The sequence below is a fragment of the Octodon degus genome, unplaced genomic scaffold, assembly GCF_000260255.1.
Source record: "Octodon degus isolate 3935 unplaced genomic scaffold, OctDeg1.0 scaffold00145, whole genome shotgun sequence".
NCBI classification, from domain to species: domain Eukaryota; kingdom Metazoa; phylum Chordata; class Mammalia; order Rodentia; family Octodontidae; genus Octodon; species Octodon degus.
Genome location: NW_004524721.1, coordinates 3,455,048 through 3,473,262, shown reverse-complemented (window position 1 = coordinate 3,473,262; position 18,215 = coordinate 3,455,048). Strand labels below are relative to the sequence as shown.

General features: G+C 35.5%; 1 protein-coding gene across 1 annotated transcript in view; it reads right to left on the bottom strand.

Annotated features, from left to right (window-relative positions):
- Positions 1 to 404: 404 nt before the first annotated feature.
- Positions 405 to 18,215, bottom strand: part of Mastl (microtubule associated serine/threonine kinase like) — a 34,832-nt gene continuing 17,021 nt past the window's right edge. The window contains exons 5-12 of the mRNA XM_004641877.3: positions 16,922 to 17,028; positions 16,550 to 16,697; positions 13,737 to 13,909; positions 10,661 to 11,797; positions 9,280 to 9,418; positions 2,335 to 2,448; positions 2,149 to 2,250; positions 405 to 835 (exon numbers count right to left, since the gene is read on the bottom strand). Of these exons, the coding sequence (XP_004641934.1) occupies positions 678 to 835; positions 2,149 to 2,250; positions 2,335 to 2,448; positions 9,280 to 9,418; positions 10,661 to 11,797; positions 13,737 to 13,909; positions 16,550 to 16,697; positions 16,922 to 17,028 (2,078 nt within the window). The 3' untranslated portion in view covers positions 405 to 677. The remainder of the gene's footprint in view (positions 836 to 2,148; positions 2,251 to 2,334; positions 2,449 to 9,279; positions 9,419 to 10,660; positions 11,798 to 13,736; positions 13,910 to 16,549; positions 16,698 to 16,921; positions 17,029 to 18,215) is intronic.

Here is an 18,215-nt window from a genome sequence, read left to right as displayed (position 1 = left end):
GGCATCACATTTTCTATTAAAATTGGAAAAGCTATTAAAATTACAGTATACCACTCTTAACCTTTCTAGTATTACTTTAAACAAATAGATATTAAAGAGGCAAGCACCAAAAGCAATCAAGTCAGCAAAGCTGTCACTAGTAAAGCAAGTTAGAACTTGAGTCCTTTTGTTTAATCTTTATTACCCAAAGAGTTATACTAAGGAGTGAAGAATTCCTTCCAGCTACATTTCTGAGGATACAAATGTTACCTTAAGAGATAACCCTTGAGACCAGTTTTTGTAGGCATCTTATGCAAGTAAATTAAATTGAAATGGAATTGTACATTTGTTATTTTAATATCAAACTGAGGGATGGACTGAAGTCAACAGAGAAACAGAAAATCCAGGTTGTAGCTCGCTCTCTATATAGCAATAGTGTCATTCTAATTTTGATGCTTTACATTTTCATAAAGTGCAATTAACAAATAAATATGATCAAAAGAACTTTAAACATTTACAGAGACTAAGATAAATTACTGGTTATATTCCTTATAACCTTTTACCTCTGTGAAAGCTGTTATATTAAAACTCATTGACCCAGGTAAAATAATGATATTTATCCCCCTTACATCTGGCAGAGTAAATAATTGTGGACCTTATTCTATAACACAAGGTTAAACAGAAGGGACATTTATATGCTACAGACTAAATCCAGATACGGTCAGGTGCTGGGCATTATTTCTGGCTTCAAAATATGAAGTGTCTGTTTCATTATCTGGTTGGGGTATGAAAGGCATAGTTTGGTGCTGCAGATTTTCCCAGTCCACATCACTGAAGAGTGGGTGATGTTTCAGTTCTAGGAAAAATGTAAAGTGAAACAGCATATTATGATACCATTACCTCAGTACTGCTTTCAGGAATTACAAAGAAAATGTCTTACATATATCTCTCCCTATCTTAGTAGGCAGGCGCCTACTCAAGAACATTTGTTTTGCTTCTTGCTCACTGATACAACTTCCCTACTGCTCATCTTCCATGGCTAATTCTACAGTTCTCATTCTAGCACCTCAGTGACCTTTTTATATCACTACAGTCTTTTTTTTTTTATTTTGCAGAACTGGGGATTGAACTCAGGCCCTTGCGCTTGCCAGGGAAGCGCTTATTTCCACTAAGCCATCTCCCCAGCCCAGCACTAGTCTTTAGACTTATCTGTTGTCCTACGTAAGTTTAGCAGGAAGATGAGAAGACGTAGGCAGATGTTTAGCAGGAAGCTCATCCTTGATGCTTTTGCTTTTACTAGGCTTCATCCTCCCCCATGATGACATCTGCACATATATTGATCATGCTTTCTTTTATTGTTTTCACACATATACTATATCCTGACAGTATTTCTGGGGATCAAACTCATGGGTGCTGTACCACTGAGTTGCTCCTTAGCCTCTTTAATATATTTCCTTTTTCTCAGGCAGCATTTTGCTAATCTGCTCAGGCTGGCCCTGAGCCTGTGATCCTCTTGCCCTGCCTCTGCTAATAATGCTTTACTTTTTATTGTACTTCTAGGGTTAGTCCCTAGTATTATAAGAAAAAAGGTGAAGAAATTATAAAAGATTTTCATAGAACACATTTCTATATTTGTTATTTATTTTTTTAATGTATTTAGTACAGGGTCTACAGGGTCTTACTACACAGCTCGGAGTCATAGTGATCCTCCTGTTTTCAGCCTCCCAAGTGCTGGGATTATAGGCGCATGCACCATGTCTAGTCTCAGCGCGTCCTGGTAATGGGGCCAGCAAGGCACGTGGGGATTGAACCCCGGTCCCTGCATCTGCCTAAACAGGCGCTTTAATCTGCTGAGTTATCTGGCTAGCCCTGATGTTTAGTTTTATCAGGCTATGAATAATCTAGGATACTGACTAAAATAGTTTCTGGTTATGTCCTTGAGAGTAACAAAATTTAATTTCATGTATAAATATTACAACTTGCCTGCACTGAATTTTAATATGGAATGAACACAAATTAATGTATATCTAGAGGGCAGAAATAAATGGAGCTATCTTTTTATAATTTAGCAGTCAGATTATGTAACAATGTACCAAAACTTGATATTTTTATTACTAATAACCACATGGAACAAATCAAGGGTAAGAATTTATTAACATAAAACCTTACCTTTCATTCCAGCTCTCTTTGTATCATCAATGGTTAAAAGTATTTCTATTGCACTTTGAGCATTATCAGATAACTTTTCTTCACCTTCAGGCCAAGGTATGTCTACAAATACACAAGAATTTTTTAATCACTGTTTTTAACTACAGAGAAATACTGAATCTAGTTTATTAGGAGAAAAGCCATCACCTCTTTTCAAAATATTCTGGAATACTTGCTGTGGTGTTTCATCATTGAAAGGGGGAATTCCTGTTAGAAATTCAAATAAGCAAACTCCAAGTGCCCACCAGTCTACTGCAGGACCTGGATTTAAGAAGAAATAAGCTACATTTGCAAGTACTTTCTACAAATATTCGATCAGTTGAAACATTAGTACATGAACATTTGAACATAAGGCATTCATTACCTAAAGATTTTGGCTGTTTGCATAAATTATAGAAATGCTAAATTACCTTTACACAATGTGTTCATTATCTTCCTATTTATTTCCCAAGAAATTTAGCTTAGCAGTTACCACAGTTAGAAAGCAATGTCAAAACCATTTATTTCCAATTATTAATAACTTCTGGTATTCTGGATAATTTATGTGTTCTAAACCCTAAAACAATGAAAATACATTTAACATAATGAATATTTTTCTAAGATAAACTACTATATATGAAATGATTACATCCAGATGATTATTTCATATTCCACTTGTTTCATACAAGGTATGAGATGAAGTGGCAACATTAATACTAATTAGAAGCTAGCCTAATAATTAGGGGATGCCCTATTTTACAGAGCATTCAATTGTGGCTTTTATAAGAATACAGAAGAACAAATTAGTTAAATAAAAATATTCATTTAAACTGTGGCTGGAGGAGATAATTAGGAGATAAGTTTAGATGAATAGGTAAAACTGATTTCTAAATAACATCTTTATTGGAAGCAACAGCTATATACAAAGTGCTTTTGTTAAGATGAGGTCTTACAGTGTTGCCCAGGCTGGCTTCAAACTCCTGGGCTCAAGGCACTTCTCACCTCAGCCTCCTGAGTATCAGGAACCACAGGTATGTGCCTTACAACCAGCTATAAAAGATCTTTTAATAATCTTTTTGCTGAGGGAGGGTGAGTATTAGGGATTGAACCCAGGGCTTTTGCACTGAGCTACATCCCCAGCCTTTTAATTTTCAGATAGGGTCAAATTTGTGATCCTTCTCAGTCTCACAGAAAGCTGGGATTATAAGCATGTCCTGCCATATCCAGCTTTTTGAACAATTATAAACTGTTCTTTAATTTTTCTTTAATATATTTTTCTTTGTATTTTTTCTTTAATTTATATTTTTCTTTTATCTATAAAGCATTTCCTAGGCAAAGGTTAATTTTAGTTCACAATCAGTTAACTTCAATATAAATTTAGATTAAGAATTCTAGTGCAGTGTTAAATTTGCCAACAAATTTGCTTTTAAAAGCAGTTTCAGCCCAGCACTTGGCAGGGTGTGGCAGAAGGATCCTTGAGTTTGAGGCCAGCCTGGGCTACATAAAAAAGTTGAAGGCCAGCTTTAACTATATAGGGAGACCCTCCCTCAAAAAAAAAAAAAAAACAGACAATTTCACAAAATTCACAATAGTTAAGCAGTTGCCATCATCCCATTTTAAAAGAAGTAGCAATAGGAAAAAAGACTGCATGCATTTAGGTTGCTTTTTGCCTGCAAGCCACATAATCTCATTTTCCCTTTAAGGACCATAAGATGCTAAGAGTTGGTAGGTTTTCAGAGTTATTACTATAAAAATACACCAATCACCTCAGTTAGTAGATCTCTTAAGCAGCACTGAGAAAGAATTACTGTAATGGGTTAGATAATGTAGCCAAATAATAGGACACCAGGACAAACTCAGGAAATAATTTTTGTTTTACTCAAGTTAGAAATTAGAATCTTTCCCCTGCTCAGCCATATGTACTCATGTTAAAAACATACAGGATTTCCCCACATATATGTTGACATAAGTCAAAGTCTAATAAGATCACATACTATGATGTGTCTTAGCAATTATATTATTGGCTTGAGAAAAGGCAAACTTGCTCTATATTACTATCTTACAAATTTAAAATTCATTTTTGAAATTGGTAAGGAAATACTGATATTATTATACTCTTTTTTTTTTTCTTGTGGTAGTAGGGATTGAGCTCAGGGTTTGTACAATGAGTTATATCCCCAGCTCATATTTAGAGTGATAGGATTATAGGCATGTGCCACTATACCCTCCATATTTTCTAATGACAATGGAATTAAAGGATTTAGAAAATTCAAGCCTTTTTGCAATTGCTAATTGTAACATTTTTGCCAAGTATTCTGTTGTTATGAAAAGGTGTATCTTCATGCTATTTTTTTAAGCTTTAAAATGCTACATGTCTACATGTCTTTTCACAAAGAAAACAATCTCTGGAGTCTCACTGCTTAGAGTACAGAAGTCCATTTTTATAGTTCATAAATGAGATGAAAGGAAAAAAAAATTATCCCATGTGATCTGTTTATACTTTGACTATTTGGTTTAATGTGCTTTTTTCCATTTGACTTCATAGAGTTTACTTACCCGAAGTTAGAAATCCTGCATATAAGAAAATAATAGTTAGGTATAATACATAAAATTATGAATTCATTCCCTCATTACTAGGTAGAATACCAGATATGAAGGGATAGGAAGATGATTAAAGTATTTTACCCCCCAAATAGAAAACAGCCTATTCTGGGAGACACAAAACAGATAATTTTAATAGCGTTAAAAGAACTGAAACAAAAATATGATCAAGAAATTAAAAGAGGGGCTGGGGAGATGGCTCAGCAGAATAAGTGCTTGCCTGGCAAGTGCAAGGGCCTGAGTTCAATCCCCAGTTCCACAAAAAAAAAGAAAAAAAAAAAAAAAAATCTCAGCATGGCTGAGAGTTGAGACTATACAGGTCACCCAAGAGGCTGTCAATGAGGCTACAGCATGTGGTTTAGTTGCAGTAGCTATGTCCCACTGAAACAGGTAAGATTCTTATATTGTATCCTATGTTAAGGTAATGCTAATCATAACAGAGTAGGCTGGCAAGTCTTTGACTTAATCAAAGGGAAACTACAAAAACCTGTAAGAGCTCATCAGCATTTACTTGCTTTGGCTAATAAAGAAAAGGAATATTAAACATGTCTATTTTCAGTATTATCAAGATGAATAGCAACAAGTGCTTCCAAGAAATTCTGGCATGTTATATAGAAGGCAGAAGACTCACATTCTCTACTTAAGGAATTTTCTCAAGCTTTTGTAGTAGAAAAAAATTATCACAACTAATTGCAACACAGAATAACTTTTTTGGCTGTTTTTGTAGTGCAGGGATCAAACTCAGGGCCTTGTGTGTACTACACAAGTGCTGTAACACTGAGTTGTACTGAAGCCCTTGGGAGGACCTGAGCTTCAAACAGCTTTAAAAAGGTGGTGTAAAGCTGGGCAAGCTGGTGCACACCTGGAATCCCAGCACCTGGGATTTTGCTGAGGCAAAAGGATCTTTGCATGTTTGAGAGTAGCCTGGACTATAAAGAGAGCTCAAGGCCAGCCTAAATTGCATGTTGAGACCCTGTCTCAAAAATACAAAAGACAAAAAAGAACTCCCCAAAACCAACAACAACAACAAAAACCCCCAAAACCCAAAAACATAGGTGGTGTGTTTGATTAAAGGAGCTTCACTGCCAGGGAAATGGCTCAGTTGAATAAGCGCTTGCTTGGCAAGCGCAAGCACCTGAGTTCAATCCCCAGTTCCACCAAAAACAAAACAAAAAACAAAACAACTAACTAAATTTTAAAAAAGCGCTTCACTGAAGATTTGATACTGGACTGATGATGAAAAGAAATTTGATTGAAAGATTATGAGACTGGCTTTTCTCAACATAAAGTACATGTACAAAACAAGACTGAGATATTACAATACATTTTATTAAGAAACAGAATAGGAACTGGACATGGTGGCACATCTTTGTAAGTAAAGCCTTGTACTCTGGGAGGCTCAGACTGGAAGATCACAAGTTTAAGCTCAGCCTGGGCAATTTAGCAAGACCCTGCCTCAAAACAAAAAATAAAGGTAAGGACTTAGATCAATGTGAAGACCCTGAATTCAATCCTTAGTATCTTTTTTTTTTTAAAAGAACATAGGGCATACAACAATTTAGATTTGTTGAAAGCTGAGACTAATTTGAGAACTAAGAGCCGCAAATGTCATGACCAATAATTAGGATTTTATTTAGCAGCTCAGAGGGGGGACACTATAGTCTTTTGAGGATAGAAACAAATTGTATTTTGGCTCAGAAAGAAAATCTGTTGGCAACCATGGTAGACAACAATAAAATTGAGATTAGATAGAAGGCCATTAAATGATGAAAGAGAAAGACAAATTTCTTATAGAGAATATAGCATAGGTGAAAAAATACAGCAGGGATTTAAGTAACTAGATTTAAATGTCTGAATGTTAGGGATGATGCCAGTCATCATAAACATGATGAAAGTTACTGAACAAAACAAAGCAAGCTACATAAGAAGCCCATTTTTTACTTGAAATATTTGGCAGATTGGTAGAATACTAAGTAGGCAGTTTAGATGTATGTTTGTTGTCCAGAGAAAGTCAGGATTAGAGATGGATCTGGGAATCATCATGGGAATGATGTATGATTAACAGGGAATATGTGTAGGAAATAATAGCATAGAGCAGAATCTAGAAGAACTTTGTAGTCCTCTGTATTTACTGTTACATATCCACAAATTCAACCAAACATGGATAGAAAATATTTGAAAAATCACTGGTTTTGAACATCTACATCCTCTTACTATTGTTCCCTAAATGATATAACAACTACTTAAATAGTATTTACATTGCATTCGGTGTTTTAAGTACTGCAGAGGTGATTGGTATATGGGAAGTATATGGGAGGCTATGTATAGTTTACACGCAAATACTGTCCCATTTTATATAAGGGACCTGGGCATCTGGAGAGTTTGGTATTCTCGGGTATCAAACTCCCACTGAGAAAAAGGAGAACTATACTTGGGAATAATTATTATTAATATTTTTTGGCTGGCTCAAGCTGCCTTAAGGCAGGGCTGGTAATGCAGGTGGACATGGGGATTGAATCAAGGTGTCCTGTGCCTGACTGCATTTGCATGAGCAGGCGCTTAAACAACTGAACTAACCAGCAGGTCCCCGAGAACTACACTTGGAAGAGAGAAAGAAGCAACTAAAGAATGTCCACAGAGGTAAGAGGAATGAGACTGAGGAGAAACTGTGAGATCTGACTATAGGGACTCTGGTGACAGGAAGGTTTTGTTAACTCCTTGATATAAAATTATATTGCGAGAACAAAAATAGTCAAGTAAAGAAAAGAGGCAAGCTTTGAGCAGTTAGGCAGCAAAGGGAAGACAAAAACTTGCCTAAAGGCTGGAGATAAAAACCGGAAAGAAATAAAAATAGAAGAGGTGTAGCAGTTGGAATGGGGAGGATGAAACAGATGATCACCAAGGAACCTAAAGGAAAAAAGAAAGTAATCAAGATGTAGGAGGTGGGCACCAAGGCACATACCTATGGTCTTGCCTACTCAGGAGGCTGAAGCAGGAGTGTTACAAGTTTGACACCAGTCAGAGCATCTGAGACTCAGTTTCCAAAAATAATAAAAGTATTGGGCTGTATCTCAGTTGTTCCTGGGTTCAGTCGCCAGTATTGCAACAAAAAATGTAGAAGGAATTCATGTTATGAGTTGATTTGTGCCCCTCAAAAAAGCTTATTTAAAACATAAGACTCAGTACCTCAGAATATGATCTTATTTGGAAACAGGGTCATTGCAGATTCAATTAACTAGGTTAAGATGAGGTTATAATGGATTAGGGAAGGCTCCTACTTAACATAACTTATATCCTTAAAAAAGTCACACCATGACATGGGGCTGGTGAGATGGCTCAGTGGTCTAAAGCACCTACTTAGAACAAGCTTAGCAAAGCACAGGGACAGCGGTTCAATCCCTCAGCACCACATGCCAGCCAGCCCCGCCCCCTGGTGGGCTGAGCTGGCCACACACACACACACACACACACACACGTAAATAAATAAAAATATTTTTAAAAGTCACACCATGACAGAGACACAGGGAAAAACAATACGAAAAGGCAAAATTGAAATGATGCATCTGCAAGGCAAAGCGGCCAGCAAACCATGAAGGAATAGGAGTGATAAAGGAAGCACACCTTGGTTTTGCACTTCTAGCTTCCACAGTCCCAACACATTGTTTTTGCACTGAGCTACTCAGTTGTGGTAACTGCTAAATCAAGACTAGAGAATAAAGTTTACTTAATATAGGAAAACTTTTAAGACAGAGAAAGGAAAAGAAGGTGGATGTACCATTTTGAAGGCTGATTCATTTCCGGTTTGGCTATCTTGGTGAGCATATATAAGTGTGGGTCACTTATAAATTGGAATAGGATTCTGCAGATTGAACAGAAGTGTAAGTCTCACATTGCAGTCATGAGCATTATAGACCAGACGTGAAGAAATGTTTAGAACAAAGATGACAAAGTGGGTGGGGGGTGGATCACTGTGACTGAACCAAAGAAAGCAAAACCACTGAAGGTAAAACATAAATGGCCTTATAGCCTTCAGTATTTGGTTTTACATATGCAGAGAATAGCTATTTCTTTTTTCTTTTCTCACAATAAATGCCAAATAGATGAGAAAAGAGTATTTTGTGAGCCTATTTTCTCCAGAACCAGGGATTGAACTCAGGCCCCTGTGCTTCCTAGGCAAGCACTTATTCCACTGAGCCATCTCCCCAGCCACCCATTTTCTCATACTTTAGATAATCTAACTACCAAAGAAACTCAAAACAATTTTGCCTTAAAAGACAATACACTGGGGCTGGTGAGATGGCTCAGTGGTCTAAAGCACCTACTTAGAACAAGCTAAGCTAAGCACAGGGACCGCAGTTCAATCCCCCAGCACCACATGCCAGCCAGCCCAGCCCCCTGGTGGGCTGAGCTGGCCACACACACACACACACACATACACTAAATAAATAAATAAATATTTTAAAAAAAGAATACACTGATAGCAGTTCAAAGTCTGAGACATGCATTGCTTACCATGGGCTGTGCTCAATAACAGCTCAGGTGCCAGGTAGTCTGGGGTTCCTAGAATTCGCCCATCATCTACTGGAGCTGCCCCTCTTCTCACACTCTTTGGAGTTCGGTATGAAGTTCCACATTTGATCTGTTTTGGGGTCTGCTAATTCAAAGAGTTTAAGTGACAGCAAATATTCTCATTTCTTTTACAAGGAAAAGATATTGCTAGATCATGGGCTGTTAGGCATAAAAGATAGACTGTACTTAAATTATTAATCCAGGATTTGAAAATGGACTCATAACTAGTTATAATTATCAAAAAGTCCTTATATGTAGAAGTTCATTTGCTTAATTATTTCACTAAGACCTGGAATACATTATTACGAGAAAATACACAAAAATTTCTTGATAGCATGTCTTAATACAACTGAAGAATAATTGCTGACAAAGGATTTTGCTGACAAATAACAAATTAGCACAGTATACAAGGTAATATAAATAATCTCTTGTATGAAATGAGATTTAAGGTGTTTTAAGGTAACTTGTCTAACAATACCATTTTATCCCCTCAGACATTTAAAGAAACCAGGCTCTGATGTGAAGGGGCTTTTAAGTTCTGGTTAGAAAATTCAAGTCTCAAAAATAAACCTCCCTTAAAAAACAATTCAAAAAAGAAAAAGAAAAGAAAAGAAAATTCAAGTCTTATCACAAAACCCAAGTCTCATAATCCAAGTTCAGAGTTTACATATTTTGTATTATGATATTTCTGCAAAGAAAGAAAAAAAATTTTTTTGGTTTATAAATGAAATGGAGTAACAAAATAATATTTGAAAAATCTATTTCAACTTTTTTCTTTGAAGAAGAGATTATCCAAATATGTCCTTGGAAAACATTAAAGGACAGACTTTAATTTGATATCACATAGTATTGCTGTGAAAATATGTGATTGGATTTTCTTAGGAAGGTATACAGAGCAATACAAATAAGACACAGTTAGGAAGCTAAATAAACATGAAAACTTCCAATAATCCATAGTCTCATGAACAAAATCACATAATTAATACTATAAAATTTAGCTGAGACAAATGTGTTGTTTGCCTGTCCTCCCCTAAATACTCACTTGGGATTGAACCTAGGACCTTCACACTGAGTGACAATCTCCTGCTTTTTTTTGAGATGGTGTCTTTCAGTCACTCAGTTCCCCAGGCTGCACTTGAACTCATGGTCCTCCTATCTCAACCTGTCACAGTTCTGGGATCACAGGTGTATGGTATCACACCAGCCAAGTGTCTGTTCTAATACTTTATTTTTCTACATCCAAAAAACAAGTGTTTTTTTTTTTTTTTTTCTCCTGTATTTTAGGGATGGGAAAAAAAACAAGTGTTAAAAACAAAGACTATACCTGATATGGCACAGAGGATCTTTCTTTCTGAGGAGTTATGGCCATGGGATATGAGCCACTGTATGCACATGAAATATCCATTGTATCTAAAGAAGTAATGCTCATTTTGGATGGTTCTGAGTTATTGGATATATTAATATGACTATTAAAACTTCGAAAAGCTACAGCATTTCTTTTACAGAGAGCTAACGCTTTCAAGGCCTCTGAAGAAGGAGCTAACATTTTTTGGTTGCTATCTTGGACAGCAGGGTGCTCATCATCTTTTGGCAAGGTATTCTCTTGGAAGTTTGGTGATACAGTTAGGAGATCTTCAATATTTGAGTCTTCAAAAGAAGATTCTTTGATGCTTTTAACTGCATCTAAGGGCTGCCTTTCTAATGAACTTTCCATGACAGAAATTCCAGGAAAAGAAGAATCTGAGTCCATACATATGCTTCTGGGTGCTCTATCATCATCACAACATAAAAAATTAGAATCCATGTGTTCCTTCTTATCAGTCTTTTCACAGTCTTCATCTAGGTCACACATAAGGTTTTTTGCTATTGTTGGTGCAGATAAATTTTCTGGTGTTTGTTTATCAGTAAAATAACAGGTGATGTTCTCCTTATTAGCACAGTCATTTTGCTGACACCTATACACCGATAACTTAAGACCATGGACTTCAGCTGTTAAGCCTGTACTCTGATTTGTATGACAACCTCGAAGCTTTTTATCATGCTCATTCTCTACACAATTTTTTTTATGTTGTATAATTTCTTTACAGGGACTAGAGTCAACCAATTCAAAATTTCTTTTTAAACTTTTCCCAAGAGGCTCTTCAGGTATATCACTAGAATTCAGAGCCCACTGATGTGACTGCTGGGAATCAGACTGTCCTGTGTCAGGGGCCTTGTTCACGTTATTTACATCAAGTGCTCTTGCTTCCCAAGAAGCCTCTCCAGAGAAGCATTTTTTAGCAAGGGTTACACAAGATCCTCCAGTGGTAGGAATGGCATTGCTGTTATGAATTGGAGAAAGGGCCAACTCAAGACCCTTTTTATGGAAACTTTTGGTCTTGATGTCATTTGCAGATTTTGTACATAACTTTTCCACTGCATTCCAACTCATCATTGTAGAGCCCAATGCCTCATCACTTTCCTAAGAGGAGAAAAAAATATTTATTAGTTCATATAAAGTTGAGATTCAAGGGGCTAGCAAGATAGCTCAGTGGTCTAAAGTGCCTATTTAGGCAAGCTTAGGCAAAGCTCAGGGACCGAGGTTTGATCCCCTGGCACCCCAGGGTGGGCTGAGCTGGCCACAGAAAAGAAAAAAAAAAGGGTTTAATCAACACTTGAAATCATAATATCAATAAAAACTATTAAATTAAAAAAAAAGTTGAGAGTCCAGCCAGGGATATAGCTTGGCACAGCACCTGCCTGGCAAGCGCGAGGTCATGAATTTGATTCCAGGTACCAAAAAAAAAAAAAAAAGGTTGAAAATCTTTGAGATTCTAACTTTTGTCTACATAGGTAGGATAAATAACCCCATAAATTGCTATTCTTCTTATTCCCACTTTCAAATGGAACAAAACAACAATGATAATAGGGAATTAAAAAAACAATATAAACAATTAAAATCTTAGATTCTTCTGAATGAAACACTGGTCTAAAATTTAAACTAGTTATCCACAAATACTTATTTTTATATATGAGTAAATGGGGCAAATTAACAAATAATATATTTAGGCAGGTTTAGGTTACAGCTACATTATACACATATAACACAAGATTCAATGTATTTGTTTTGAATTGTAGAAAGCAGAGGGGATGAAATCTAGTTAAAAAAGTTATAGCCAAAATTAACAGGAATTAAAGTTCATTTTCAACACAAATAACACTGATACATTGATAAAATGTTTTTCCTGAAAATTGAAAACGAACTTTTTGTGGGTGCTCACATGCTCATACATACTTACACATTGCAAGTTGGTACAGGGTGACCAGAATTTGTTTATAATTATTCAATTAAAGTCAGTCTTGAGTAACTAAAAGTACCTATTTTTGATGTACAAGTATCAAACTTTAAAATCTTATTTATTTTTGGTCCTGGGAATAAAACAGGACCTTGTGCTTTCCAGGCAGGCACTGTCCCGCTGAGCTATATCCCTGGCCCCTTAAAAATCACAAAAACCAAAAAATTGTCCTGAATTACATCTCACTGGTTTGCAAATACCAAAAATAATGTATTTGAGGAGCAGGACAAGGTTAGCTGAGAGTCTCTCATGGTACACTATCATTTTTCTGATTATAACTTGGGAAGCTGTATTATAAGTTGATTACTAAATTCCTCAGAGTGGCAGAAATGGAAGAAGGTAAGGCTGTGTGTAGTTTAGAATAGTATATAATATGCTTTCTAGAATATAAGAAGTAACATAACACCCATATTACATCACCTTCACTACTTAAAAGCTATTCCTGAAGAGTTACTAGTCTATTAGGTGAAAAACTAAGGCTGGCCAGATAGCTCAGCGGATTAAAGCACCTGCTTATGCAGACGCAGAGACTGGGATTCGATGCCCAGAGTGTGCCAACCCCGCTCATGGGGTGTGCTAAGAGGGTGATTGAGACTGGGCATGGTGGCACGCACCTGTAATTCTGGCATTTGGGAGGCTGAAAATAGGAGAATCACTATGAGTCTGATCTACATAGTGAGACTCTGTAGAGCCTGTACTAAATACATTAAAAAAAAAAAAAGAAAGGCAGAAAAAGAAAAACTGATGGAAAACATCATAAAAAGAGGTACGGGTAAAAACTAATGCTAATAACTGCCATGGAAGAGAATTACAGTCAAATTTTATCATTTACTATAGTAGCTTAATCATTACATATCAAGGAAGAGAAATTTCACAACTGAATGAGAAATGAAATTGTTAAAAATTTGACAGCATCTCTGGGAAAAAAAGAATCTTTGATATTACCCTGGCTGCTATTCAGGTCACAATTTGATTTCCTTATGGGATTTACATTAAAAGGTATAGTGTTTTTGTCATGAATTTGAAATACATAATTGGTTTGGTTAAAATAAATGTCCTTCTAACCTGACAATCCTTTTCCCATTTGGGGCTGCTGTGGCATTCTGACTCCATGCTGGACACAAAAGTGTGGGACTGACTACTGGCACTAGAGGTGGCCAACCTTTTCCTAGACTGCAGTAGATTAGAAGTTAGACTTTTCATGGGCATTCCTGGGTTGGAAGCAAGAGTTTCAAGACCTGTAGGGGGAAGAAAATATTAAAGCTTATATCATATTTTTGTAGTTCTTTACTGAACCTGAATATTTGCAGATTATTTATCATATTTCAGAAGTATTTCTTTGTAAATACAGTCCTTCACAATATGGCTGCAAGAATTTCTGCTACTTTGCCGGGGAGATGGCTCAGTAGAATAAGTGCTTGCCTGGCAAGCACAAGATCCTGAGTTCAAACCCTGGTACCACAAAAAAAAAAAAAAAAAAAAAAAAAAAGAATTTCTGCTATTATTCTCATTAGATTTAGACTTATATATTTTTTTTCAGAAGGGCTTTTTTTTAAACAATGTAAATATTGCTTTAAAGTTTAGAGCAAAAAAATTCTTTTTTTTTTTTTTTAATTCTTTTAACAGTTTTAGAATAAAAACCAGCACAAGAGAATTTTTTATATGGTAATTAGAATCACTTTGGCATTTTTTAAATCCAATATGAAACTATTCTTGATAAAAGAGAATTACTGATATACTATACCCAGATGTGCAATAAGGATAGAATGGGGCCTGGAATGTAACTCAGTGGCACAGCACCTGCCTGGTAAACATAAGGACCTGACTTCAACTCCCAGTACCAAAAAAAAGAAAAAAAAAATATGGTTAGAATATAACTAAATTTACTCAATTCAATCTGTTTCTAATTAAAATTATATTTTATTGTAATGCAGCAATTTATATGCTCATGGAAATGGATCATAGACATCCAGAGTGACCTACTTTCCCTCCCATTCTCTTCTTTCTTTTTTTTCATGCTGAGGATCAAACTTGGAGCCTTCAGCATGCTAGGCTAGTGATCTACCATTGATACCCATGCCATTCCCCACATAAAGGATTCTTGTAATGTAATGGGATAAAGCAAATAAATAATCATACAGTGGCTAACAATGATACTCCTTTATCATACATGCAAATTACTAAAAATGGTTGTTCATCATCTTATAAGTAGGCATAAGACAACTATGTCCTTTGTGTTTGGTGGTATTAGGAACAGAATTGAGGTAGTGCTGAGCTACATCCCTAGTTCCTTTCAATTTTTTAAATTCTCAGATAAGACTCCTAAGTTGCCCAAATGAACTGTGAAATTGCTGACCTCTTGTCTCAATCTTTTGCCATCACACATGGCCAACAATTGTGCTACTGCTAAAGATACAGTAATAATATATGTATGTCAAGATTTTACACATAGATGAAAGGATTCAGATGTCTTGCTTTCTTTTCCTTAAAGATTGAACATGACCTCAATCTCAAGGAACTGTTTTTCTTTTTTGAGTAGGAAAAATTATTGTAAGTATTCATATATTCTTATTTATTTGCAAATATCAGCATTCTCAGTAAGACTTGAAAATATTTTTCAACAAGTCCTTGAAAAACCTCCCAAGTGTCCTTGGTGAACTTGATATTCTTCTGGCCAAAGTTGAGACCACAGAAGCAATCTCAAGGAAATTCTAAGTCTTACAGATTTTTGACCTGGTAAGTAAGTCTTAGAACTTTAAAGTTGAAAGGAGTGTTTCTTTTTTTTTTTCTTTCTTTTTTTTTTTAGGGTTAGGGTTAGGGTTGAAAGGAATGTTTCAAGGCCCATGTAATCCAACTTTCTTTTCATTGTTCAAATCCTCTCAGTGTAATTCTGGCAACTCACTGGACACTGACTCTGATGTATAGGCGTGAACTGTTTAGCTGCCTTCTGTCAGTAACAGGGAAACTTAACGTTTAATCAAATGTTGTGTACATATTGCATATTTGCTAATGAGTTATTCCTTAAAGATTATTTGTGATCAAACCATTTTCTATGTTGGAACTTTTGATAGCTCCAAGTTTTCTATATATCTCTGTAATGACATCTGCTCCTTCCCAATATACTTTACTGAACTTCCTTTCCTATTGTATATACTTCTCATTCTCACACAGTACACTCACTCCCTACTGTCTGGAGGTGCACTAGCTCCATGCTGTTGGATATGCTAGTGTCTCTTTGCTAAACTGAAGCTATAAGTTCTTGCTTGTCTTTCTGGATGCAGTTTGGCCATCATAGAACCATCCTACTCCTCCACGTCAGATTCATTTCAAAGGATTGCTTATACTGTGCTAATCTCCTCTATACCTTCCTATGTCTTTTACTGAATGCAAAAATATCTATGAGTTTTTAAATTTAAGCTACCACAAAAACTTTTGGAAATAATTATACAGACATCCATAACACTGCAGGTACTTGTTTATATTCTCTAAGATTTCCACAGACACAATATAGGGAAATTAAACTAATGATCATTTAAATTTTCTAGGTTATCACATTAGCTAGACCTTTTTTTCTATTGATTTGCAAATCTGCCACCACTTTGGTGAGAAATGGCATTTACATAATGAAATATAGGAATGTCACAGATGGTTGAAGTATTTGCATTTTGAAAATATTATATTGACATTAGACATTTTAACATTTGAGAGGTTGGGGAGATAGGTCAGTGGAATAAACATCTGCCTGACAAGCGCAAGGGCCTGAGTTCAATCCCTAGCTCCACAAAAAAAAAAAAAAAAGAAAAAAGAAAAAAGAAAAAGAAAAATAATTTTTTCCTAAGAAACATACTTAGTGTAATAAACTACTTTTTTGTACTCACATGATTTTAGTAGTTTGCTAGAATAAGGTGTCTCCTTTTGATCTATAGACATGGGACAAATTAATCCTTTAGAAAGCGGTGATGTTTCTGATAGGTGGGTTGAAAGGATGTCTGCAGAGTCTTGATTTTTTTCTGCAACTGGTGTGAACTATTAGTGTGAGAAAAAAAGAAACACTAAGATTTAGCATTCTTCACAAAAATACCACCTAAGTTTACACAGGCCATTGTGCCATTGAGACTGACAAAGTGTCAATGAAATTTAACCTCATGCTTGTTACTTACATCTATTTTTATTTTTTTAAAGGGGACTATAAATTTGAAGGGATGACTATGAAAGGGTATATCATGTGAGTTTTCATAACAAGAACTTACAAATCCTAAAGAACTGATGAGCGATAATACTTGTCCTGGGGTTCTTGAATAATCTTGCTTAGGCTTCGCCATCGATGGTGTTGTAAGGATATCCATCATATTGATATCTGTGCATGCAAAGGAAAACGTATGAATTTTAAAAAAATCTGTCAGTAAACTTTCAGTTGTCACTAAGTCAATAATTGTGTATTCTGCACTTTGACCCTCTCTCTATGTTATTAACCTTACCTGTAGAAGGTAAAGAAGTTAACCTTACCTGCAAAAGGCTTGTGTAGGATAAATATATGCAGGAAATCTATCATGCCATAGAGGAAACATTTGCAACCATTTCAAATCATTAAAAGTTTGATAGAACACAATCTTATTCTGAGTAGAACACAGTAAAATGATCCAGGATCTTAATATATTTTTAGGGGCTACTCAGTCACTAAAAATAAGTGTTTTCCAACTAGCAAGAAAATAATTTTGGTAAATCAATTACTGAAACACAGTTGGTATGGAATAATACAAGTCTGTCCCCTCATGTTAACATGTTTAAGTCTGAATTAATATAAAAGTTGATCCACACTATTAGTATGTTTCAATATATAATATTTTAAAATAATTCAATACTAACACATACTATTACACTATTTTACTTAGATACAAAAATAGCAAGAGAAGCTTAATGGTCTGTATGCAGTACAGGACTTTAAAAAAGTATAAGGTTTGAATGTAACAAACCTCATTTATATCTCATATCAATGGAGCAATAAGAATAAAGTGATAATAATTTTAAAGGATATTTTACAACTAAAACTAAAAATCAGGCCTTTATAATACAGTTAGTTAAATTCATCAGTAGGGTCATCTTAATATAAAATTTTCTCAATTTGTAATATTTGCCACATTCAAGAAAACAAATATGGTAAACATACGGAATGTTAGAGACTATCCCTAATGACATCTTCTATAGTATCAGCAATCAAGTACTGTTTCTGTAGCAAATGTATAGTCACATGAAGTGAGATGAAGAAAGACTCCAAGTAGCCCTATATTAGCTCAGGTCAGATTTGAAAATTTTTAGGTATTTACAACTGTTCAAATCTTGTACTTCTAAATAAAGAATCACAGATCTACATATATTTCCTTTTTAAATCTCTTATTTATTTGGTACAAGGTCTTGCTCTGTAGCTTGGACTCGTAATGATCCTCTCTCCTGTCTCAGCCTGCCTCAGCTCTGGGTTTATAGGTCTGTGCCACCATGCCCAGTTTCAGTGGCTGGCTCAGCACATCTAGGGTTCCAGGCCAGGGA